A 27,711-nucleotide genomic window follows, 5' to 3' on the forward strand; every position below is an offset into this window, starting at 1 on the left:
TGGGAGACCACGTGCGCTTGCAACCAAACATCTTACATTACAAGGCATTCGTAAATTAAAACCCCAGTTTGAAGGGTCCTTTTGCCATAGCCAAGATTTTGAATCCAGTCACAGTTAGGTTAGACCTCGCAATCGAAAAACCAAAGGTGATGATGGACGGAGCGTTGACAATACAAACACTCATCCCCAGTCAACTGATCTGGGTTTAATCCATTACCGTTCTTTAGCTCACTCCGCCACCCCAGTTCCGACATGGCCATATGCAAATCAGTCTGACCCTGTGCCTCATGGGAACAGTCCAGCCCGAACTGCCAAGCCATGTCTTCCCTGGACCTGAATCAAGCTTCCCAGGACCGGTTTCTGGCATTATAGCCGTCTTCAGCCGGGCTTGCTTGACTCCAGTGGCAAAGTGAGCAAGGGACTCGCGTCTGAGCATACCCTGCAAACTTAGGGCGAACAAAGAAAAACCAAAGGTGATGATGGACGGAGCGTTGACAATACAAACACTCACCCCCAGTCAACTGATCTGGGTTTAATCCATCACCGTTCTTTAGCTCACTCCGCCACCCCAGTTCAGACATGGCCATATGCAAATCAGTCTGACCCTGTGCCTCATGGGAACAGTCCAGCCCGAACTGCCAAGCCAAATCTTCCCCGGACTGGTATCAAGCTTCCCAGGACCGGTTTCTGGCATTATAGCCGTCTTCAGCCGGGCTTGCTTGACTCCAGTGGCAAAGTGAGCAAGGGACTCGCGTCTGAGCATACCCTGCCAACTTAGGGTGAACAAAGAAAAACCAAAGGTGATGATGGACGGAGCGTTGACAATACAAACACTCACCCCCAGTCAACTGATCTGGGTTTAATCCATCACCGTTCTTTAGCTCGCTCCGCCACCCCAGTTCAGACATGGCCATATGCAAATCAGTCTGACCCTGTGCCTCATGGGAACAGTCCAGCCCGAACTGCCAAGCCATGTCTTCCCTGGACCGGAATCAAGCTTCCCAGGACCGGTTTCTGGCATTACAGCCGTCTTCAGCCGGGCTTGCTTGACTCCAGTGGCAAAGTGAGCAAGGGACTCACGTCTGAACATACCCTGCCAACTTAGGGCGAACAAAGAAAAACCAAATGTGATGATGGACGAAGCGTTGACAATACAAACACTCACCCCCAGTCAACTGATCTGGGTTTAATCCATCACCGTTCTTTAGCTCACTCCGCCACCCCAGTTCAGACATGGCCATATGCAAATCAGTCTGACCCTGTGCCTCATGGGAACAGTCCAGCCCGAACTGCCAAGCCATGTCTTCCCTGGACCGGAATAGAGCTTCCCAGGACCGGTTTCTGGCATTACAGCCGTCTTCAGCCGGGCTTGCTTGACTCCAGTGGCAAAGTGAGCAAGGGACTCACGTCTGAGCATACCCTGCCAACTTAGGGCGAACAAAGAAAAAACAAAGGTGATGACGGACGGAGCGTCAACAATACAAACACTCACCCCCAGTCAACTGATCTGGGTTTAATCCATCACCGTTCTTTAGCTCACTCCGCCACCCCAGTTCAGACATGGCCATATGCAAATCAGTCTAACCCTGTGCCTCATGGGAACAGTCCAGCCCGAACTGCAAAGCCATGTCTTCCCTGGACCGGAATCAAGCTTCCCAGGACCGGTTTCTGGCATTACAGCTGTCTTCAGCCGGGCTTGCTTGACTCCAGTGGCAAAGTGAGCAAGGGACTCATGTCTGAGCATACCCTGCCAACTTAGGGCGAACAAAGAGAAACCAAAGGTGATGATGGACGGAGCGTTGACAATACAAACACTCACCCCCAGACAACTGATCTGGATTTAATCCATTACCGTTCTTTAGCTCACTCCGCCACCATAGTTCCGACATGGCCATATGCAAATCAGTCTGACCCTGTGCCTCATGGGAACAGTCCAGCCCGAACTGCCAAGCCATGTCTTCCCTGACCTGAATCAAGCTTCCCAGGACCGGTTTCTGGCATTATAGCCGTCTTCAGCCGGGCTTGCTTGACTCCAGTGGCAAAGTGAGCAAGGAACACACGTCTGAGCATACCCTGCCAACTTAGGGCGAACAAAGAAAAACCTCCATGCGGATCCATCCTGTTTCACCTTTCCTTACTAAAAGATGTTGCCCCATTACACAACTGATGACCCCTCCTAATCCCATCATAGTCGATGGAGAACAAGAATTCGAAGTTAAACAAATTCTAAACTCATTATGTACCCAAGGGTGTCTCTACTACCTGGCTGATTTGAAGGGGTATGGTCCAGAGAAGAGATCACGGGACCAGATTCACATTTTATTTTTTACATGCATCATAGATCTGTCACTATATTCCATCACACACACCCTACGGAAAGTCCCAGAGCCCTTCTTTGCGCTCTGATTCCTAATGCTTCCCACTATATCTAGAGTCCTACCTACCTATCTACAACCTCAATTTTGCTGGGCCTGGTCTTGAATACTACGACATGGTGCCACAAATCAGCACGTGTTATCAAAAGAGACTAGCTTAAATATGACCAATATTGTTAGGACTCTGATTAGATTTGTCATGGGCACCTCGTTGGTGAGTTCATGAAGCCCTCACCCACCAACCTGGTTGGTGGCATGCTTCATCATCGGGCCCACCCAGTGACACCTAATGTGTCCCAGGTGTGCTGCGACGCCTGATTACAGCAGAGCTGGTATTTTACTGAGAGTGCAGTGTGAGGTGTAAAATGAAGTGTGAGTTAAAACGGCTTGGCGAGGGTCCCAGTACCCGAGGGTAAATTACATTTTAATAACTGGGCCCCCGTCAGCGGTTAAAATAAGGCTTGGGTATGTTTAAGGGAGGCGAGTTACTACCTCCTACATCCATCAGTTGGTCTACATGTTTCAGCCAGTGCCTTAAACTAAATCTGACTTTCCTCAGGACCTTTTTAAAATAGAGTGTAGTGCAGGTTAAAAAGGAGTGTAATCCAGGCTATGTGTTACACTCACTAAGGTGTTTCTCTAAGTGTGAGAGGGGGGATTCCCTTCTCATAGATGCCTGTACCGACAATATTGAAGACATAGACAAAACATGTAAGAAGAGGAGAGTCAAATAGGCGTCTTCACCACATAGTCATATACATAAGTGCCGAATCTACAGTGCTCAGTGGGTAGACTACAGTCGGCAAAAGTGTAATGGCACTGGTGGTACCATTATTGTGATTATCGCAAATAATTGGGGGTGGTGTCGCTAAAACACTGGTATCACACATATGCATGAGATACAAAGTGTGATGGGGCGTAAGTAAACACTCTTACGCTTAGATTTTGCAGCCAATGCTTCCAGGAGTGAAGCGGTAAGGGGTTGACCCTGTAGGGAAATAATGTTGGCCACTGGGAGTTAGAGACCTGTAAGGAGGGAAAAGCGCTTACCCAGAAATTGTTGCTTGGAGGTTGTCATACTCACAGCTTTTCTGGTCAGAGCCTGCCTTGTACCTGTTGCACCGCCCTCGTACTCCGGTAGAAAGAGCTGGAGTTTCTTGTTCGTTTTTATATGCTTGCTAATTGGTTAACTATCTGCACCTGTAGCTGGGAATAAGAGTAGAAAGACTACCCCGGGTGTGTTCCTAGCTGTCTGCTCATGGGCGGTGGAAAGACACTAGTCTCTTGCACATGAGCGGTGCTGCTTGTGTCTATTGCGCATGAGCGGGGGTGAGACACTAGTTGGTGGAAAGACACTAGTCTCTAGCACATGCGCAGTGCTGCTTGTGTCTATTGCGCATGAGCGGGGGTGAGACACTAGTTATTAGTGCTGTTGCGTGGTAGAGTATGTGTTGTGTTAAAGTCTGCAATCTGCCACTATCAATAGTGCGGGCATGGAATTAAAGGAGGTGCATTTAGCATGTGACTGAGTTCCAAGGGATCGCATCGTTCAGGCCATTGATGTGTGAGGAAAGGCGATAGATCCAACGCTGTTCTTTGCTCATCAGTCTTCTTTCATTGTCTAATGCCTGCTCAGGGATTTGTTCGATGACTGTCCATGTGAGGTCATTGGGGGTATGGCCATGGGTGATGAAGTGGTTGGTTAATTTACTGATGTTTTTCTTACACCTAATGGTGCTTCTGTGCTCAGTGACCCTAGTGCGTATTTTGCGGGTGGTCATGCCGATATAGCGGAGACCACAGGAGCAGGTGAGAAGGTAAATCACATTACGTGAATTGCAGTTGGTGTGGCTGCGTTGTGTCCACACCTTGTTAGGTTCTAGGGTTAGAGTTTTGGTGTGGGTGGTTAAGTGACACACACTGCAATCATTGCAGGGGTAGTGTCCAGTTACTTTTGGTAGGCCCCATGCATTCAGAATGGTGTTCGGTTCTTGTGTGTTATGCGTTTTGGGACGGGTGTTAACTAGTTGGTCCTTCAAGTTATTGCTTCTCTTGTAAGCAAAACGCGGTATGTCCCACTGCCTCTGGCCAGAATTCAAGATCTTCCAGTTCTTCTTAATGAGTTTGGCTACCTCATTGGAGGCTGTGTTGTACGTAGTGCCGCAGGTGATAGGTTGCTCCTGCTCCTCTTTAGCTGTGGTTTCAAGGAGGGCCTCTCTATTCTGGTTCCTGGCCCTCTTCCTGGTTTGGAGATGATGGCTGGTGGGTAGCCCCGGGCCTCCAGTTTCTTGCATAGTTCAGCGGACTGTTTTTTATAGTCTGCTATATCACTGCAATTCCCGCGTATACGTAAGAATTGCCCGAAGGGAAGGTTCTCCCGTAGCGGGCGTGGGTGGAAGCTTGTGAAGTGGAGTAAAGAGTTTCTGGACGTGGGTTTATAGTAGGTTGTCGTGGTGAGTCTGCCATCTTTGACTGTTATATTTAGGTCCAGGAAAGCAAGTTGGTTTGCACTGATAGTGCTGGTGAACTTCAAGTATGGGTCCCTGCCGTTGAGCCAGATGAGGAATTGATCCAGGGTTGTTTGTGGACCCTCCCATATCACAAGGATGTCGTCAATATAACGGCGCCATGCAAGGATGTGGTTGGCATAGGGGTTTGTGCTGTCAGCAATGTGCGTGCATTCGAATTGGTGGACGTAAAGACCTGCTACGCTTGGGGCGAAAACGCTGCCCATGGATGTTTCATTGGTCTGGAGGTAGAGGGTTCCCTCATATTCAAAGTAATTTTCCTTTAGTGCCAGTGTGGCGCATTGGAGGATGAATTCTCTGGGGGTGTGGTAGGGCCATGGTGACTCCCTGAGGATGTCCCGGAGTACTTTTATTGTGGCTTCTTGGGGTAGGCTGGTATAGAGGCTCTCAATATCCAGCCCTACAAGAAGTTGGGTCTCAGTGTTAAACTCCATGTTGTTGATCACTTGTAGTAAGTGTTTGGTGTCCTTGATATAGCTGGGCGTTTGTTGCACTAGCGGATTGAGAAAAAAGTCGCAGTAGCGTGACAGGGGCTCTAAGAGCGAATTGATACCAGACACTATGGGTCTGCCTGGTGGGGGGATTTTGCCCTTGTGTACCTTGGGTACAGTGTAGAAGTATGGTATTTTGACTTTCTGGGGGCAGAGGTATTCTGCTTCTTGCTTGGAAATATGTTCAGCATCGCAGGCATTCAGTGGGATCTTGTTCCAATCTTTTGTAATTTCTGGTGTCGCTTAACAGTCTGCGGCACTCCGTGTCGTAATCTTTTTTGTCTAGAAGGACACTACCTCCCCCTTTGTCAGCTGGTTTAATTATGATTGAAGGATTGGTTTTGAGACGTTGGATGATGTCTCTTTCATCTTTGGATAGGTTGTTGAAATGATTAGATGGACTAAGATTTTCAACGTCGTTGTATACTGCCAACTCAAAAGTGCTGATCTCAGGGGGCACTGTGGATGGTGGCGGGTTGAAGGTGGATTTAGTCCTTAGGCCTGTGACATTTGGGTTCTCATTGGTAGGTTGGTTGTCCATTGTCGATTTCTCAAAAAAGGCCTTGAGTTTGATCTTACGGAAGAACTCAGCCAGTTCCAAGTGTAACTTGAATTTGTCAAGTCTGGATGTGGGGGAGAATGATAGGCCTTTTTCCAGTACTGCTTGTTCTAAGGTTGTCAGGGACGAGCTGGATAAGTTGAATACCAATGATGTTTGATTTGAGTCTGTTATTGTTTGCTGGTGCCCGGTTGGTCTTTGGTCTTCTGGCGGGTGTTGGAGCTCACTGGATTTTCCTCTTCGGCCCAGTGTACCTGCGGTTGTTGTTGGTTTTGTCTTCTCCTGCCTCTTGGTCTTCCTGTCCTAAAAAAGGAATGTGGGGGCCGGGATTGCCCGGGAAGAGTGGCATTGGTCCCGGGGGATACATGGGTGGGAATCCGTAATACGGGTTCTGTATGGGGCCAAAATTATGAAGGGCTCCGTAGTATTGTCCTTGCCACATGTTAGGCCACCGTTGGCCACGTCAGCCTCTGCCGCCTCCTTTGTATGAGCCAGTGCTTGAGTCACTGGAAGCGGAACTGTCATTAGTCGATGAGTCTGAAGCGTTCGGGGTCTTGGGTGGTGGGGTGAAGTCATCTTCAGAGTAGGGGTATGTTTTGGCGTAGCAAATTTTTTAAAGATCTTTGTCAAACTTCTTGATTTTTGCTTGTGTCAGATGCTCCTTGTATTCGTTCATTTCTCTGTTCTGATCATCGAGTTTCTTTTTGTAGGCGGTTAATGTAGCTTTAAAATGGCTTTCTGTTGCTTGGATCTCAATGACGATGGCGTCAGAGAGACGTTTAGCCGTCTTGATGATCAGTACCATTCAGTCCCTGGTACAGTGCCAGGCGATCTGGGCCCAGTCTTTTCGGAAGGTGGGATCATCTAGGAAAATCCTGGGTGCTTTAGTAACGATGAGGCCCCTTGGCGCTGTGTTGGTTCTTAAGTATTGGGCTAGGATCACTCCATGGAGGATGGTTCGCATTCTATTACGCTTTTTCTCGGTTAAGGTCTCCCAATCAGTGGTCTGGGCTATGGAGTTAGCAATATTGAAATCTGCTTGGAAGGAGGGGTCTGCGAGTATGTCACTCACATCATCCTCGCTGAAGGTGAGGCCATGGTTCTCCGCCATGGTCCTGGTTAGGACTCTCGCAGCTGCATGTATCTCTACCATGCAACAGCACTAATAACTAGTGTCTCACCCCCGCTCATGCGCAATAGACACAAGCAGCACCGCTCATGTGCAAGAGACTAGTGTCTTTCCACCGCCCATGAGCAGACAGCTAGGAACACACCCGGGGTAGTCTTTCTACTCTTACTCCCAGCTACAGGTGCAGATAGTTAACCAATTAGCAAGCATATAAAAACGAACAAGAAACTCCAGCTCTTTCTACCGGAGTAAGAGGACGGTGCAACAGGTACAAGGCAGGCTCTGACCAGAAAAGCTGTGAGTATGACAACCTCCAAGCAACAATTTCTGGGTAAGCGCTTTTCCCTCCTTACAGGTCTCTAACTCCCAGTGGCCAACATTATTTCCCATAACACAAACCAGATAGGGGAGGGTCTAGGGGATGGTTTAATGACCCAACAGTACTAGTATCCCAAAACCATATGAACCACAAAAGGTAGTAAGGGGTCACGACATAAGTACCAACTGAGTTAAATCTCTACAACACTAGATGGAAACAGAAAAACAGACAGGAAAGAGAATAAAAGGAGTGTCCAATAAATCACACCTAGGGTCCCCTGTTGTTAGGGTAGAATTCCCATCAGTCACCACTCGGATCCACCCTTCATCATTTGGGATCCTATGCCCTCTGAGCCACAGATATATAGACCCACAGTGGATTGGCAGATGTCTAAATGCCTAATCCTACATGTGTTGGACTCTAAGAGGGAAAATGTAGGTGTTTGGTGGTGACTGGCAGCAGTGCGTCAAGTGCGAAAAACGTGAAGTGCACAGTGAGTGTAGAAAACTGGTTTTTAAAATTAGGTGAAGAAGCAGAGAGAAAATTTATTAAGTTAGCTACTTCCCTAAATATTAAAAAGAAAGAAGTGCGTAGTGGTTTAAACAAATAACCACTGTTGGAAAAAGGTCGACATGTTTCTGCAGGCTTATCAGATCGAACAGTATCCAGCTGCTTCCTCAGGACCAAATCACGCTACTGCTTGTGAAAAGAATAAGTGGGAACACATAAAAAGTAAATGGATATCACCTGCAATGTAGCGATACCATCTTCCTCCTGGCTGAATTGGTTCATATGCCAAAAGTAGATTCATTTCCAAAGGGACATATATGTAGAGAAAGAAAACAGAAGAGGTACAACATTTTATCAGTGCAAACCACGAATGTGAGTGCACAAAACAGACACGCTGTTGTCATTAGAACTGCTTAGCAGATGTGGTCGCCTATACGTGCGTCTAACACATCACTATTTACAACAACAAGTTTGCAGTTGCTCACTTACCTAACTGGCAGGAGAGAAAGACCCACCTCACCTGGCTACAGCGCAGGTAGAGCGAGGCACCGCTCTAGAGTAGCGAAAAACACAAGTAAAATAAAAGGGAACCATTAGGACATCAAAGTCATAACGCTATTCAAGCAAGTACCTTACACACACATCAAAATTGTCTCGCGCTTTTTCTGCCCATAATAGATCATAAACATCACCGTACGTTCACTGACCATAGTAGATCATAAGCAACACCATAAAAGCCCCACCCATGATCGTTTATCGGTGGTGCAAAAATGGTTTCCAGAAATGCAAAAAGACTAGCTCCTAATTACACATGTTAAAAACGCTGTGTGTTATGCAAAGCCAGTTAGGTAAGTGAGCAACTGCAAACTTGTTGTTGTAAATAGTGATGTGTTAGACGCACGTATAGGCGACCACATCTGCTAAGCAGTTCTAATGACAACAGCGTGTCTGTTTTGTGCACTCACATTCGTGGTTTGCACTGATAAAATGTTGTACCTCTTCTGTTTTCTTTCTCTACATATATGTCCCTTTGGAAATGAATCTACTTTTGGCATATGAACCAATTCAGCCAGGAGGAAGATGGTATCGCTACATTGCAGGTGATATCCATTTACTTTTTATGTGTTCCCACTTATTCTTTTCACAAGCAGTAGCGTGATTTGGTCCTGAGGAAGCAGCTGGATACTGTTCGATCTGATAAGCCTGCAGAAACATGTCGACCTTTTTCCAACAGTGGTTATTTGTTTAAACCACTACGCACTTCTTTCTTTTTAATATTTAGGGAAGTAGCTAACTTAATAAATTTTCTCTCTGCTTCTTCACCTAATTTTAAAAACCAGTTTTCTACACTCACTGTGCACTTCACGTTTTTCGCACTTGACGCACTGCTGCCAGTCACCACCAAACACCTACATTTTCCCTCTTAGAGTCCAACACATGTAGGATTAGGCATTTAGACATCTGCCAATCCACTGTGGGTCTATATATCTGTGGCTCAGAGGGCATAGGATCCCAAATGATGAAGGGTGGATCCGAGTGGTGACTGATGGGAATTCTACCCTAACAACAGGGGACCCTAGGTGTGATTTATTGGACACTCCTTTTATTCTCTTTCCTGTCTGTTTTTCTGTTTCCATCTAGTGTTGTAGAGATTTAACTCAGTTGGTACTTATGTCGTGACCCCTTACTACCTTTTGTGGTTCAACATTATTTCCCTACAGGGTCAACCCCTTACCGCTTCACTCCTGGAAGCATTGGCTGCAAAATCTAAGCGTAAGAGTGTTTACTTACGCCCCATCACACTTTGTATCTCATGCATATGTGTGATACCCGTGTTTTAGCGACACCACCCCCAATTATTTGCGATAATCACAATAATGGTACCACCAGTGCCATTACACTTTTGCCGACTGTAGTCTACCCACTGAGCACTGTAGATTCGGCACTCTATGTATATGACTATGTGGCGAAGACGCCTATTTGACTCTCCTCTTACATGTTTTGTCTATGTCTTCAATGTTGTCGGTACAGGCATATATGAGAAGGGAATTCCCCCTCTCACACTTAGAGAAACACCTTAGTGAGTGTAACACATAGCCTGGATTACACTCCTTTTTAACCTGCACTACACTCTATTTTAAAAAGGTCCTGAGGAAAGCCAGATTTAGTTTAAGGCACTGGCTGAAACATGTCGACCAACTGATGGATGTAGGAGGTAGTAACTCGCCTCCCTTAAGCATCCCCAAGCCTTATTTTAACCGCTGACGGGGGCCCAGTTATTAAAATTTAATTTACCCTCGGGTACTGGGACCCTCGCCAAGCCGTTTTAACTCGCACTTCATTTTACACCTCACACTGCACTCTCAGTAAAAAACCAGCTCCGCTGTAATCAGGCGTCGCAGCACACCCGGGACACATTAGGTGTCACTGGGTGGGCCCGATGATGAAGCATGCCACCAACCAGGTTGGTGGGTGAGGGCTTCATGAACTCACCAACGAGGTGCCCATGACAAATCTAATCAGAGTCCTAACAATATTGGTCATATTTAAGCTAGTCTCTTTTGAGAACACATATAAACCACGGGGACTCGGACTAGCTTTCTAGTCCTCTCTCTCTCTCTTGATACGCGCACAAATCAGCACGTGCCATTAAGTTTCAGAACACTGTTCAATTTACACAGTTTTGTGTATAGAATTTACATGTTTATAGGTCATTATATAGAACATCATCAGTAGCATGGTTCATGTTCTTCTCTTTTCCAGACCACACGAGTAGCAGGGGTATTGATCCTTCCATCAGTACATGACACAGAAGTCTGCGAGCTAGCATTCCAGTCGAGCAGTTTCTTTTCCCCCACTTATCTTGTTTTCTTCCTCCAATTCACCTCTGTGCTTTCTCCTGCTGGGGCGTTTTAACACCCATAAGGGTCAGCGCAGTGGGGCAGCAGAGGGCTGCACCTCGGAACATCGCTCCTGCAGGGTACGACATATACAGGTCAGTGCTGCTTTGGTTTTCTACGTAGCACTGAGCTGACTGCAGAATGATAAAAAATCATGCCATAATAAAAGTTCAAACACAGCTATAAAACCATTCTCTTAAAAACTAGCTTTAATGAGCCCAAGAAAAAAATGGGAGGATAGCATGGAGTTTGTAAGCTACCAGTTATGTATCAATGTTGGCATTATATGGACTAAAGGAACTTATTTGCATGCAGTCCTCATTGTGTCTCCTTTTTAATTAGGAATTTGTCTACTCTGTTCATAAATGTAATAAATGAGTTACTGCTGCAAACTCTCCCAACATGCAGAAAATTGCTGCTAGCTGGCATGTTCTAATCCCAAATTGACTAAAACATTAAGGAGCCAATATCTGTGTTCTACTAACAGAAATGGCAAAAGCGTAATAAGTGAGTTAGCGACCCTTGTTGTATACAAAGTCTGCATTTCACCGAAGGCCAGCATTTTGAAACATTTTGCCCATAAGTCATGAGACAAAAATTGACTGAAGTGTAGCTTAAAAGGTTTATTTTGAAATTATTCTTAAATGCTTTGCCAAAACACCTTTGTGGGAAGGGACATTTGTATGAGTTTTTTATGAGCCAGACCTGAATCCCCTTACTGAAAATGTGTTCATCGCTAATAAAAGAGGCCCATTTTACTTGTATAGGTAGTCAATTTTTAAACCTGTATGCAACAACTTTTGCTCCCAAAAAGCTTCAGACTTCAGGTCCCAACGGAGTACTTAAAAGCATGACTCCAGGGATTACCCCCCCCCACACACACACACAAATGTAGTTAGCTCCAGACAAGAGCTTTTATCGTTTGCCCTTCTGCCTGCCTCAATTCAGTAATATATTTAACGAGGGAAGCTTTCTGAGCGAGTTGTTTGTCCACTAGCCTAAACTCCAGCCTTAGTTGTACCAGTGAGGCAACCGTACATCTACAGGGTGGAAGTTAGCTAGGATTTGAGCAATGATCTGAATAGGGCTTGTCTGACTGGTGCTCTTTTGAGCCTCCAGGAGCAGGAGAGGGACTAAGGTTGTGAGTCCCTGTTCAAAATGTCGGTCTCCTTCAATATAGCAGGGGTAGGTGAAATCTGGACCTTTAATGATTGTATAGGCTCTGCCCAAGTTTGCAACATTTATTGCTGTTCCTCAAAGATAAGGCATTTTATACAGCATTAAGCAGTACCCCTGCTATATGAACCTGCATGCCTGCTGCTCATGTCACCAACTTACATTATTTGCTATCTGGCATCTTTTTACTCATTTGCCAGCATCTGTGCCTTGCCCAAGTTGCCATATAAATTACAAGATCTTCTCAGATTATGCCTTTCTTGTTTGAAACACAGAAAGCACTCCAATAACCCTGTCACTAGGCTGGTGCTATGTAGCTGCCTATATGTTTAAGGCAGCTACTACCCCTCTCCTACCATCTTTCTACTTCCTCCTCCAAGACTCATGGACATTTAAAGAGTAGGAGAAACAACTACTCCAGTCAGCAATGGATATGAACTGAAAGCATAATAGAAACCATGAAATGTAATACAGAACCTGCAAAGTAAAGTATAAATACCACTTAGTTATAGCTTATAATTCAGACTCCTACCTCTGATACCTCCTCCTACATTGCACTGCTAGGTGCTGCTCCCCAAGGCAAAATAACCTCTTATCTGACTCAAACACCACACTAAAATACTTCCCACACAGGATCACAACAAATAATACACTGCATGCCGCACACTACCCCAGGTGTAGTCTGCCCCGTTACGGCTCCCCACAACAGACCATGAGGAGCAAGGTAAATGTAAAATATATTCAGTACCACACATTTGTGAACGGCATTGCAAATACTGTATACACAGAATAATATATGTTTTAGTACCATTGTTGAGGGATGGGAGTGAAAGCAGGACCCTCTCCAGACTTCACATTTCATAACTCAAGGTCCCTGTACACACTTAACAATCGTGCACTACCCTCTTCAGAAAGTATTACAAATTGTATGCTTGGATTAGACTTGTCCTTTAAAAATTACACCATTTAGGATACAGAACACAAATTCACACAAAACACTGCTTTATTGACTGCATTTGCAAACACATTGAGGAATGCAAAGGTTTTACATAAGCAACGGGCCATGGTCCCCAAGTGTATTAAAGAATACATTGAGTCTAAACAAGAAACAAAGGCAGACGTCTAATTCAAGGCAACACAAATAGCATGCATATACAGTCACATTGAACACACTGGTTACTTTATATTGCTTCAAGGATTGCCTAACACAGAAAATGTACAAAAGGAGAAATAGTTTTTTTTCTTGCATTAATGAAAAATACATTTTCTTCTCTACAAAGGAATTCCTAATACAAGAAAATAAATATTGCAACATAAGCCAAAAATAATTTAAAATTGCTCTCTTCAATATATTTTTCTCTTTTATATTAACAAATGGCACATCACTTTCGTTGAAACAAAGACAGAAGGCTTTTCCAACTGTGACATTCATATCATTCCATATACAGTGACTGTTGTGAAGAATCACTGTTTCAAATGCTTCCTAAATCACATTATGCAAGGATTACCTTAAAGAACAACCAAAACTTAACATGAAACTGGAAAACACAGCAATTTGATTAACATCGGATGCTGCTAGGCCACATATCATTTGTCTTAATACAAAAGTAAAATATGTTCCTTACAAAAATGTTTATATTGAGACTATTTTTTGCTTCTGTGTTCTATATGTGAACAATCAAGTGCATTTTTTCCTGTACTTCTATTTAAAACTGTCAAAAATAAATGTGATTAGATGCAAGAACTCAGCATTTTGACCTTGTGGACCATACTTGCAAAATCTCCTGCTAGCATGGCTAGACGAACATTTTTGTTCAGCCTCTTGTAAAAGTTTATGCCAAATGTATTGTTCATTTTCCTACTTGTCATTGTTGGTTTAAGTTATCTGTATACATATGTATTAACAATATATACATATGTCCTACACAGCACAGAGTCAATAGGCACCCTAGACACCCAAGAATACAAAATTGTGGTTAGGAAGTATCAGAGGATATTACAGCGACTTGGAAAGAAGGGAGAAAAAAGTATCATGATAGCTGATGGTGGTTTAATTAAGCACTATTCAACTAATGCAATAAGCGCTCGAGTTGTGGTAAATTGTTGATTAGCCTTGTTGCATTAGTAACAAGACACCTGGAATGAATGGGTGAGGCACAAAGTAGGGCGGCCTACTTAGGTCACCAGATCCATTATACATTTTGCTGAATTTCCACACAGAATAAATTTATAATTTATTTCAATGGGACTTATTTACACACTAAGTAGTTATCACAAAAATATAACATATAACCAGCTATCCTGGACCAAAAGTGGACCCACCTGTTATTCAAGAGTAAAGTTGTTATATATTGGAACTTTTGTGGATTATCTTAAAAATGATGGGGCAACAAGTGTTGTTGTACACTGGAACTCCAGGTTATGAGAAGGTTGTTAGATTTCCATTAAAGGTTAGCGAATGAGATCCATTGTTTCAAGGCACACTACAATACGGTCACATAAAACACGAGGTCCCTAACATAAAAAGCAGAACCCAAAAGAACAAGCAAAAATAGAACAAGATAGCCACAATAGGAACTGTCCTACATTTAATCAATACATTCTTTCACATTGTGTGTTACCAGCTTTTCAATGACCAGCAAACTGGTTCCAATGTCTTCATAGCATAGCCCGAAATAAAATGCTGCTGTATAGGAAAAGAGGTGCTATATTTGTTACTTCGCTACTGCTATGTAACCTCTATGCCCCTTTAGCAAAGCTATTCATTTTGTGCCCGCTCTTTTTAAAAGAACTATAACACATGCCAGAGTCTGAAATGGAAGTCAGGCAATGGTAAGATGAAGTAAGGATCTAGTCTCAGGACTCTCATGACTGTAGTTGGTAACTTGTTTTTCCTCTACCAGCAAATGATTACAAGCAACATCAAACCAGAGTTGGTGATAGCATAATCATAACCTGAATTTCAAGCTAACAAGTTCTTAAGGAAAAGGGACAAGAACTATGTTGGTCGACTTGTATTTAGGTATAATTCTGGGCTGCAATATATCCATAGAGACCTATATGAATCAGCTATGCAGAGGCACAGCAACAACCAAGCATTACTAGTTTGTTCTTTGGTTTCCTCGTTTTGTCACCGTCTTAAAAGACATGTTTCAAAAGGCAAAATAAAATTTTATTTAATTTTGGATTGCAGTTAGGGAAATAAAGAATCTTAACAGGATGTGAAACTGACCAACCTATAGTTATGGGTTTTGGATGATTGTGACCACAAACATAGTTCTCTGTGTTACCATAGCTTGAAGACATTTTCGGAATGCACTGTATTATTTCATGTCTTTTCATCAACTGGGCTCTCACTCGTTGAAATTAAAGGCAGTTTTGCTCCTTAAATGCTTGACTAATAAACACCAAAGATGTATATAGAAAGGGAGGATTTTTTCCATTTGAGGCTCTAGTCCATAGAAGGAAAAAAGCGTATTTGTATTTAGGCTGGACACAGCAATAAGGATGATAACACCAAAAGTATTGTTGCATCATTTTTACCACGTGTAGCATTGGAATATAGAATCTAAAGCCAGAGGGTGATTAGTCACAATATTATGCAATATAGCATAGATTGGGAAAGAATTTGCTGTACAAAGTTGTTTTATCTTGCTGCGCTTCTTTTAGCAAAAGAATAGCATAACATCAGTTTATTGTATCCTTGGCCAAGTGAAAAGTTATAAGAAAGGAAAATGTACGGATTTACATGAAAATAAGCTACCAGCAATTGAGAAAAAATAGATGATATTTAAAAATTCCATTGTCTTTACTCAGTCTCTTACACTGACCTACTCCTCCAATGGCCAGATGAAGTAAGGAATGTCAGAGGTTGGCCATTTGACAGCTGCCTGATTTAGAGAGGGTGGTAGAATTGCCAGTTTTGACTATCCCTTATTGCTGTGAAAAATGTGGCAGTATGGGACAGTAAAAATGTTTAAACGACCCAGACTTTTATAAAAAAACAAAATCTGACAAGGACCATCATGTTAGACAGAGCCATATGTCGAACATTTAACATATTGACAGGAACGGTCCTCACAGTGGTTTCTGTTAACAATTAGAGTTGTCTGCTTGGCCGGCAAACAACTCTAGGGAACAGGGTAATCTGTAATGACTGAAACAGAATTCAGACCCCAAAGTCGTCTAAGGTAGTCAATTTAGAAATAAGAACCTCAAAAGAGAAACAGAAAAAGTAGACTAAGGTTCTTCTCATAGTGAAATTCATTGCCTGTAATATTTGTGGTATTCAGTAGTAGTTGGACATACTTATTTGGCGTTTGGTTGTTACTGTCCAAATACCGATTTGTTTACAATGTCAGGGCTACCATTTACCAAAATATTGTAAGGAGAACAGACTGGTCATTAATAACAAGAAGCCCTAAATACTTGTTTTGATTAAGAGACTAGAGAAATCATCTTGGTCCCTTGGTAAAGACCCTCTTAAGGCATTTCCCATTACAAGTACTTGGTAATTATTTTTGAGAGTGCTCACAATGAGCATATAAATATGCCTGCATCAAGCATCATGAGTAGAGATGGATTCATTACCCAAGTATGTTGACGCACGAGTCCTCTCTGATGCTAGAGTAATCTTGAAGCCTCTAGATTTGAAGGAACATGACTGAGAATCCAAGAAAATACTTGTGGAGTAGGCTTTCAGTAAGTAATTAAAAGTATGGCTGCGGGGGCAAAACATAATCGTGACATGGAGGAACAAGCCTTCAAGACTCGGAATGTCTTTCTTTCTCAAAATCATTAGATATGTGAACAGCACCTGTGGGAGGAGAAATGGTTAGCTTTGGAAACTCAGAAAATCGTATAGTGTTAATGTGTGGTGCACTGGAAATGAACTGAGGAGGGAACCAGAGTAGAATCTGTTTCTATGATTGATATGGATGATTTAATTTTGGTCTACTCATTTTTCATTTCATCATAGCAATTCATTTTCAGCTATTTAACAGAAACGAATAATTTTTCAGGTTTAATTTATATTGTGTATGCAACAGCATTCATCTGCAGGCCCAGAGACCTCAGAACAATTTAGGAGTCAGTCGGGAGAACAATGTAATGGCATTGAAGTTTGGTCCCTTTAAGCAGTTTTTGTTATTATTGCAATGCAAACACAATGTAAGTGTCTAGGTCACTTTTGCCTAAGATAGTTCTATTCTGTTTGAACATGAATTTAACTAGTGCCAGAGTCACTGGCTGCATTTGTGCAGTACATTTTGTTGAAAGAAAATCAGAGCAACTAAATTCAAAGAGTTTGCTTTCAGCTTATTGGACATTTTCCATACTGATTGCCAATGAAAAAACATGGTAATGCCAAACAATTAGAGAAAACATCTTTGTGAATAGGAGTGCTGAACTTGTTCATTTTATTTGCAACAACTCTGGAAGCGCAACCACAGCTTGGCCTGGTCTCTTGGTAAGATGATTGTCCTTACCAGCCTTACTCAAAATCATTACCCATGTTAACTCTGTTCCTATCGGGAAGTAAAGGAGGGTTGTTGGAGCCTGAATAAGGAACCAAATGACACTCAGTAACATCAAAGGGAAGCTCAAAAAGACAAATGTGATGCTGGGAAAGGACACACATTCTTTAGATATCAGACTTCTAGATATGTTAATTCTCTCATTCTACAGGGGTTAAGATTGCTAAATATATCAGTTTTCTAGCTATGCCATGGTGCTCCCCTTAACTTTGATTTCTGAGACTATGGCTCCTAAAAATGCTCGGGGTATTTACTGTAGATCATTTAGTTTATTTGACTAAATATTTACTAAAAATTATTCCAGAAAATGCATGCTGACCGGTGCCTATGTTGTCAACAGAGGGTAAGAGACCAGTCACAGCCTGATATTCTGTTAATGACTACATTGATTAATCTTGGGCAAATCATTTCATCCCCCAGTGCCTCAGTTCCCTGTTTTGAGAACCTTTGCTGACATCTATATCAATGACTGACTACTCCAACTAGAAGAGCTCTGCAAAGTCTACTAGGAGTTCAAATGTAGCATGTATCAAACACATTGTATTAAATGATGCTTCACAGAAATAGTATTTACAGTTGTATTTTTAATTTTTACTATAGTAAGAAAAACTGTTGTCAACTTTTCGGACGCAATTAAATTTAACGCAACCAATCACTTATCGAGAATATTTTAAGGCAATTACCTGCATCTGAGATGAGTTCTTAAAAATCGAGTTTGCAATCTGAGGTTGAATGAGAGGCAAGAGTTGCCCATGACCCTGTCAAACCTGTAGAGTTTTCTGGACATTCTGATGTGTTGAAACAATGGTTGTCCATCAATAAGTAACTGAAGATCACTTCGCTAAGTAAAGTACACCTGAAAGCCAACCTCCGTTTTAATTCCCAGACAGATTAAAAAATATATTGTATTGGCAGTCTGCGTTATTCTGAATATTGGCTTTGCAGGCCTTGGGATTTTCATCTGGACAAAGAGGCAGAGGAATTTGGATATTTAGGGACTTCATTGGGGAATGAAAGATTACTTCAGAATCACCATAAACACTGCAGATAATAATGAATAGGCTTACTGAAATCAGTACCAACAGCCACAAACTGTTAGATTTTGAAAACAAAAGTACAATTTTTTTACTGCTTTGTTAACAGCTATTTTTCTCTAACAGCATTTACTTTAACAGTAGATATGTTTGCACTAATGAATCATATACAGCTTGGAATATCTACTACATACGTGTATTGCCTTGGTATAAGAGGACTACTTTTTGACAAACATACTGAGGCTCTGTGATCTGGAAGCTACGAGGTTGTGCTGCAAGAGAGTTTGGTAGAAAGTAATAGAGACTACTTACCCTGTCGATAAAATATACATGGAGATACTCTCCTTCCCTCCTTGATGCCTATAGCAAACCGTAACAGGCCTTAAAGGGCAAATGTACGTGTCCAAGGATGCAGGTGCAAGTCGGTCTTTTTGGGGCCAAACTTCCTAATCCTAATTTTAGGGATGAACTAATGAACCCTAAACGTTGTTCATCAACAAAGTCTTTAGGTCATTATGAGCAAGCCATAGGCTCCTGGAAAGAAACTCAACTGAAATTGACTCTTCTGTGTTATTCAGGGAACTTCTCAACACAGTCAATTGTGGCAAGTAGTGTCCCCCTTCTACACAATGGTATATCCATGCCATCAGTGCCCATCATTGGGCCACTAGGGACGGATACATTCCTAATTTTCAGGTTCTCCACATAGGGTACACTCTCTTACAGTACATAAAAATAGAAAATATTCAAAAAGTCCATTTTTTTTATATCAATAACAAATAAATACATCAGGACCTTGAGAACCAAGACTAATCTCTCCAGTTCCATGCGGGACCAAAGACTTCTTGTGTGAGACTCTCAGTACATACAACAAGGAAGCAGAAACCATAAATGCAACAAATCATGGAAGGGACCATGACGAATAAGGTGAGATCACTATGTAGTACCCATTGAGTTCTGCAGCATCTGGGGTAGAGCATAGGTCTTAGGCTACGAAGGACTCTCTAGTGGAGCCTCAGTGGTAAACAGCACATGCACTAGGTTGAAGAGAACAGTATGTACCAAATGAAAGCTCTAGTGAGGAAGATGCTGGAGCAAGCTTCCTTCCAATTCCAAGAGTCCTTCTTCTGTTTGGTAACTGTGGCTGGAAAGAGGGGCCCAACAGGGGCGTGTGAAAATAAAAGATGATTCACTTTCGGTTTCCATGTGACAAATTTTAGATGTGCATCGCTGAAGAGCAATCAACTTTGTAAAGGTATTGCTGACAAGGAATCACACAGGAACATAGAGTAGTCATGCCCCAAGAATGCCAGACAGAACTCATGAGGAGTTTAGCTCCTTGAACCAAGTTAACTGTATCAGACAACATCATATAAAAGGGGGATTTCCAGAGTGCGTTAATCCCAAGGAGTATCTAGGTGCTATGGAAGATAACGGATATATATGTTCAACCAACTCAATCACATCCAATTAATAAATCCCAGGAAATGACAGCCTCAGTCACTGGCCAAGATTTAAACCTGTCACCATGAGGTCCGATACATATTTATCCAATAGATGTATCTGTCAAATGAACCACCAGACACTGCAGGAGCTCCAAATTAATTGGAATGACCCACTTAGGAGTGCCAAGAGAGAACGCAGAAATGGATTCTAAAGCATTTGAAGTGGAGAGAAAATTTCACATGACTTGAGGAATCCAGTGGGAATATAATGAAGACTACCTAGATATAGGTAAAATAGTGCCCTTCCAAATAGTTTTTTTTGTTTTGGACTGTGCTGTTTATAAGCTTCTGGATCTTCTGTACATGGAGTGAATCCCATTAGGATTAAGAGCGAATAGCTTTGACAGAAAAAGTGGAAGTAGGAATGAGGCCCTTGCAAATGGCACTGACAAAGTGACCAATAGTCAGGTCATTATAAGAGCAGAATTCATGTTTTTGTCCTCTCAGTAATTGAGAACAAACATATGGGCTACATGGCTGCCAGTCTATGGTAATGCCACCCTATTCCAGAGGAATAAAGTTAACCAAGTCAGATTTAATCATGTACAATTCAGCTGCCTTTGGAAACGGCTTCCGTGTTCACCCATTAACGAGTTTTGGTTGGTGCCACGGTTACCTCAAGGACAGACCTTGTAAATGTTCTATTTGATGTATCTGAGAAATCTTTTTTACTTGTGCGGAAAAAATAATACACAAGGATTCAGCATACTACTATATACACTTATTAAAAAGGATATGATAGGCATATTATCTCCCAGAGAGAGTCTGAAAGCTGGGCCAACTATATATAAAAGTTACATATTACATAATAAGCCTGGAAAAGACCCGGCACAAACTGAAGAATTAACACTATGCTCCATGATGCCAATCAAGTAAAGTTCTTTTCAACTACAGCCGTGCATGCAAGCTCACTGTTTAGACCGAGGATGGTTTCCAACGTTTCGGGAGTGCATTCAAGTAGGCCACTATACTGGCTCATTACAAACTATCGAGACTCCTAGCAAGCAGTTAATTTGGTAAATAATAACATTCTTGAATGTATGGCAATTCGAGAGATCGTAGTTTGCGAGCATTTAGATAATTCATAGATATTTATACCTGCAATTGTCAGGTGTTCACATATATAGATGACCGTTCAGGTGCATGGGAAACAAGCAGATAAGTATGTATGTGAAATGCATTTCAAAATGTATGGGAAGTCCCACTAAATTGTGAACTCGGGGTAAGATCAATGAGACCTGTCTTAGTGAACTAAATCAAACAAATGGAACTACTAAACAAGGTCAATGTCTATTTAAAAATAAAATAATAAAACTTTGCAGATACTTTATATAACTCAGTCTATCTTCAGAAGATCACAGTACACTGAAGATGTACTCAATTTTAGTCCTTGAACTTCCACGATTGTTTACATAGTTAATATAAAAAAAACGGTGTCTTCATTAAGGATTTTGCCATTTCAAAATAACAGTTTTATAAATAGCAGACTTTCTGCAAAATTAAACATTTTATTAAAGTCTAAGGTACTGATTTGGTTTAGTAGACGAGTACTTCATCACAATTATTTGTTACACCGTACTAGTCTTTTCATGGGGTATGGCATGAATACCCCTTAATCTTGTTTAAAAAAAGAACTAAAATTCCCTTAAGTAAAAAGATGCATTGAATCAAATTTATGGTCATATTCAGGTCTATTTCAACAGACAACACGCAGTCGAATCAAGATGTTTGTGAGCAAAGAGGTAACAGTTTCTGGATTTTTACGCAGGCATATTAAACACTTTCCAGACAAGCACTGTAACTATCGGTATTCCCTAACTGGAAGAAGGAAATCAATGATACACCTTGGCAATTTAATGACAAGAGCGCGGTTTGAGTGGTGGTTTGAAGATGGTTCAAAAATGATCCACAACAATCTGTTTGCCAATACTCATAAATGTAGACATCACCAGTGAGGGGCTTGCTGAAATGTATATTGCTTCACCACAAGATATTTAAAACTTGCATTCTTTATGGTCAGCCAGACCTCAGAATTATCAGTTATTCAGCAGGCCGATAACTGATATGCTCAATCTTTCAGAAGACTACATTACAAATGGTAACTAGCAACTGCAGCAGTGAGGTTTTAGGTTATAAATGAAATTCAAACACTCGATTTTGACAACTGAAAAACTATAACAAGAAGTAGAGATCTACCTGTAAACAAATGCATGTGTATCCCAAGGTTACTCTAACACCAGTGATAAACATGTTAGTTGGTTTCACAATGATTTATGATCATCCAAATATTTACATCATTTTTATTTTCCTAGATGTAAAAACCACAAACATTTTTATTTTCAATTTAATATATAACTGCAAAATACACCACTGTAAAAATACAAGGGGGGGGAGGAGGGGGATTTCAAATGGAGTAAACTACATGATACGCTATAAAAACCTAGAATATATAGTCTCATTTCCTAAAATAAATGTAATTACTCAAGCACAATATAAAAAAGAAGCTCACGCAACCAACTGCATTGGTATTTTTCTAAAATTCCCAAAAAACACTGATAAAATAGTCTATAAACCTATATAATGCTGCACTGCAGCAACATCTTTACTCCACTCACAACCCATCAGAACTTTACTATTTGTCAAGCTACCGAGGGGCAAACAAATGGCAATATTAGAGGGTTGCTATCTCTCTCTCCTATACTGCGTTCTGTATTCTAATAGCTCTCTGAGCTCAGCAAATAAATTAACAAAACCGTGCTTCTTGGGGAAAGAAACCACGAGTTTCTGCAAGGCAACAACTCTCAAACTATGTAGCAATATGCCCTTGCTGATACACTTCGTCAACAGCAAAGACATAATAAATAGTGTAGGGTTGTAGCATATCACAGGCCCCTGTAGCACCTGCCATGCAGGGGGGGCATTCATCCTTCATTAAGCCCCCCATTCAACTTGAAGTTAAAATTATCTAGGAGTTACAGAGTCTCAAGGGGCCCATAGCAAGAGTGCAAGGCAGCTCCTCGTCTTGCGTTACACCACAAGAATAGTGTCCATCAGAAGGACAAAAATGATTATCCATAAATTTTTAGGGTTCAGCCTCTACTAACCTGCTAGAACATTCTACCAATGCTCTGTACTATGATCTACATCATATTTTCCTAACTTAATCAATCACGTAAACAATTCACTGAGTCATTTATATTCACTTACTATGTTCTTCCTATGGAAAACTGTGAATGAATGATTGTAGTACTGAAATGAGAAGGCTTCTTCTTTGTTGTAGACAATTTCCTAATTACTGAAACAAGGTAGTAAGTACAAGGTGTGAAAGAACACGTTATTTAATTATAAATCAGGTAAACCCATCCTTAGCTGTGTAGGACAACTGTGAAATGCATCACCCAGTAACACAATAAAAACTCTACATCTGTTAAGATTGGTTGTTCATTAAGGCAATCTCAAGATTTTACATTTTGCTTCCTGTTTCGGTCAAGCAGATTGTATGGAAGCAAATAATTGAAGCAGTGTACAGTCATTTGCGGTTTTATGTTTTTGTTTATCATAGCTGAACTGAAGAACAATGAAGAAAGATCCAGTAAAAGGCGGCATATTGATTATTGTCATGATTTCTATTCTAGTAACGGTACCTAAATCTACCAAGCACGTTAATGGTTAAATTGAACTTTGTCCTATTTGTAGTATTTCAAATTAACCAAAGCTTCACACTTCCTTAAGGAGTTTAGTTTAGTTACTTAATTCAATGGATTACGAAAGTTTAAACCAAGGAATCTAGTAGCTTTAAAAATGTTATACAAATGAAGAAACACCTCTACATGCTTAGAATTTTGTATTTGGCATTGGGTTTGCCCTTCGTAATCATCTATCACACTTTTGTTAAGAGCTATAATTTGGATACAATGTTCTTCCTTCAAACTTAAACTTGAAAGGCCAGACTAAAAAGCTTTCCTGAATTTGTTTGAAAATCAGCTGTTGAACGAAACAAGAACTGCCCCAAAAACATACTAAATCAAAACAGTAGAGGTGCACTTCATGTGACAAAAGCATCCTGCTCGGAAAGCTCGAAATCTAATTGGGTTCCGTTCGGTGCGTGGTTTGTGCTGTCGATGAACTTGATCCTTATTTTCTTAAATATCTCATTCTTGTTTTCGTCCTCAGAGAAATAAGATTTAAGGTTCCATGTCTGTTTTGTTTTACTGCGACATTATTCTTTGGCATCTGCAAAATGACCCGATTCATCTCATATTTTGCAGGGATTCGTATTCTCTTGTTCTGAAATGTTCTTAGTTCTGCAGTTGCAGGAGTATCCCAGGCACAAAGAGACGCTTTCCATTGAATTCCTTTTTGTCAGAGTATTTGTTGGTTCTGGATTCCCTGAGCTCGCACTGGGGTCACTTCAACTGAACATGAAGTGAGACTTAAACTGTGACTTTTGAAAAATGAACTGGATATACCGTTAGGTATATTAAGTGCAAACATGAAAACTGGCCTGACATCAGTAAAATATACTCTGTTTAAGGCTTACAACGGACTTTTTCAATTTTCGAAATCTCCAAACTTAGAAATCAGCAAAAAAATCTCCTGCAACATTTCAAAAGGACATAAATGCATGTGCCTGATCTCTCACCTCCGAAAGAGATTCATTTTCACATAAGGGCTAATGTGTTTACCACAATGATAAAGGCAAAAGGTAGAATTCCTCTGAAGACATTGTTCCTCTAGTGCCAAATTCAAATTAAGGGACAATGAAGCATAGGTTCCTGTTTGAAGGTCCATCAAAAATAAGAGCGTAAATTTGCATGAGGCAAATTCGTCCCCTGAATGCTCCCAAAGTTTGTGAACTCAAACTCACTAAATTAGGTTTCACCACCCATATCTTTTGTTTGGTTATGTAATCTCATTTAGGAGTTTCACTAGTAGGGCGCTTTATTTATTTTTATTTGATTATCCCAAAAAATACTGAACCTAATTCTGAAATAATACAGCCTACTTCAATAACCTGAGCAAAGTCGTGGAAGAGACATCTGTAGGGAACTCGAGTTTCATTCCAAATATAAATTCACAATAACTGCTCTAGTCTTCCATCCAATGATATAGTAGGTGTGTTGGTACCAAGGGGCCTGGTGGCTCTTTATAGTGATTTTTTAACTCGGACTTTCAAACCTTTGAGCGTGACCTGCACTAGGCCACTTAGAGTAAACTGCTGAGCAACTTAAATATAAATATACCACCGTTTTCCTCCATCAGTAAGTGCTTTCTTCAAATAAGCATGTTTGTGCTTTTTTTCTTATTTGCTTATTTTACTAGTTGATCTAGTCTTAATTCCTTCACTAAGTGCTGCAAGTGTAGCTGGTTACTGGAGTACATTTGAGTCACCTTGGCTTTGCAAGCTTGTCTCAGGAAAAGAACAATATCCGCTTTTCACTGTGAAATAATGCCCATAAACAGACACTTGCACACACTCACAGATACTAGCAGACCCTGATAGCAACATAACATTCAATGACATCCTGCTTACTAACTGGAAGTCCTGTAATGTGCATGCATGCAAAACATCATTACCCAGGATATGTATGCTAAATAAAAGGGATCACCACAGTAATCCATTTTGGTGAAGCTTAGGATCTATTCTGTACGGAGCGAAAGACAACAGTATTGAATTTCATACTAGATGGAAACAACTTTTTTCATGAAATTAAGCAGAAAGAGAAAATGGCAGTTATATCCGGGTTTAGGTCTCAGAGAACTATCGCTGTCAGTACGCCGTGAAGCTTTAGGATGCTAAAATGCCCATTCTCACAATATCCCCATTTCCTGAATCCAACGGGTTGAGATGCAGTTCACCGCAGCCAGATTCTTTGTCAGAGTCACTCATTTCAGCATCGGAAAAGTAACCCTCAGTCTCATTGTCAAAGTGCAGACTTGCCTTGGATCTTTCACTGATCCTTGTAGGTTCGTCAGTTGCTTGTGGGTTTTTGATGTGAGAATCCCTGCTTACTCTGCTTTCCTTTGGTAATTTTATCTTCACTGACATTTTTGAACTATCCACTGAGCCAGGAACATTTCTCAAAATGTTAGACTCGGAATGCGAAAATGTGATCGGCTTTCCGTTGCTTACTGAACTTCTTAGATGCAATGAAGGCTGAGGTCCATTTGCTGCAAAGACAGGACAATATGCTGACACCTTTCTTATTGTCCTTTTCATTTCACTATTCCCTTTACGATCCATTTGGAGTTTGACTGTCCCCTTACCTGTCTTATTAGTTCTAGAATCGTGATTGAATGCCTTAATGGAATGATCTGGCAAATATTTTGTGTCATAATAATTTGAATCATCTTGGCAACTTTTAAAGTTTGTGGCAGTGCCATTTCTCAATTGCTTTCTTTTATTGTTATATTTTGCTTTGCTTTTAACTCTCTTTGCCGTTTCAGTTTGCCTGAATGCAGGCTTAATGGAGTGATCCATCATAAAGCTCAATAAGGTCTCTTCATCTTGCAAAAGCTCCTTGGAAAGAAGTCGAGGAGTGCTATCTTCATGATGTCCATTATTTAGAGGCCACTGACTCATTGTCATATTCTCTGAAGTTATCTGGACTGACTGAGCCAACCAGCTGTTGAAGAAAGTGCCGTCTATCGGAAAGGATGCTGACAAATCTGAAAAAAAAAGACAAAGAGTTGTCTAAGAAAGCTTAATTATTGTGCCTTATACATGCATGTCCAGTGCAAATGCAGTAAATGTGGAAATTGGGCAGAACACCTTTAGTAAACTATTTAGTAAAAATAATTTTAAAAGGCCCAAAAAGTGTCATTACCACATGTTAATTGCAAATACAGTGTCACAGCTGATGGGGAAAAGACTGGTGTCAATCAGATTTGTTCATCATAGTAAAATCGGATACATTCACCCAATATGTGCACTCAACACAAATAATAAAAGGCTTCTCAATACAATAGTTATGTTAACAATGGTAATCTATTATTTAACTTTCAAGGCGTGTCAGATTTAAAAAAAAACAATTCTTTTTTTGCCATGTGCTCAGTAAATAGTTTATCAGATACAATCAAAGACATATGTCCCGTCCATTCAGTCTACTGACAGTAGGCGTTTTACAATTATTGACCAAGTCATCAATAAAGTGTAGCAACAGTGCCGCTCTTAGTTCCCCCCTCTCTACAGTCCCTGATCAACTTGCTAAGGCCCCCAAATCTTTTCCTATTTCCGATGGCATCCCCTGCTCTGGCATACTGTGCATTCTGCTTGCCAGCACCAGCCCAAATCTGTCTTCCACTCCGTCACCTTTGTGTGTGTGTGTGTGTGTGTGTGTGGGGGGGGGGGCGCTCTCCAACTCTTTGCTATGTTGCGTTTTGCCACCACTGCGGCCAACGTAAACCAGAGTTTGTGTGTCTTGGCCAAGCCTCCCTACCTGGAATCATTAACAAGACCCACATGGCCTCGATAGGGACCATCGTTCTCACCATCGTGGTCGTAATCCTCCTCACTTAATGCCAGTTTGATTGTTTCTTTGGACAATTCCACAGTAGGTGATAGAAGGTCCTCACTAGCCCGCATCCTCTCTAACACTGTGTGCCTTCTACACGTCCCATGCTGTGCAGTGTTGACCTAGAGTAATATCCG

At 41.4% G+C, this 27,711-nt stretch overlaps 1 protein-coding gene across 4 annotated transcripts in view; it reads right to left on the bottom strand.

Annotated features, from left to right (window-relative positions):
• Positions 1-12,972: 12,972 nt before the first annotated feature.
• Positions 12,973-27,711, bottom strand: part of JADE2 (jade family PHD finger 2) — an 874,388-nt gene continuing 859,649 nt past the window's right edge. For all 4 annotated transcript variants that reach the window (XM_078653277.1, XM_078653280.1, XM_078653278.1 and 1 more), the window contains one exon: positions 12,973-26,729. In XM_078653277.1, coding sequence (XP_078509403.1) covers positions 25,849-26,729 — 881 coding nt within the window. In that variant the 3' untranslated portion in view covers positions 12,973-25,848. The remainder of the gene's footprint in view (positions 26,730-27,711) is intronic.

Source organism: Lissotriton helveticus, chromosome 7 (genome assembly GCF_964261635.1).
Source record: "Lissotriton helveticus chromosome 7, aLisHel1.1, whole genome shotgun sequence".
NCBI lineage: Eukaryota > Metazoa > Chordata > Amphibia > Caudata > Salamandridae > Lissotriton > Lissotriton helveticus.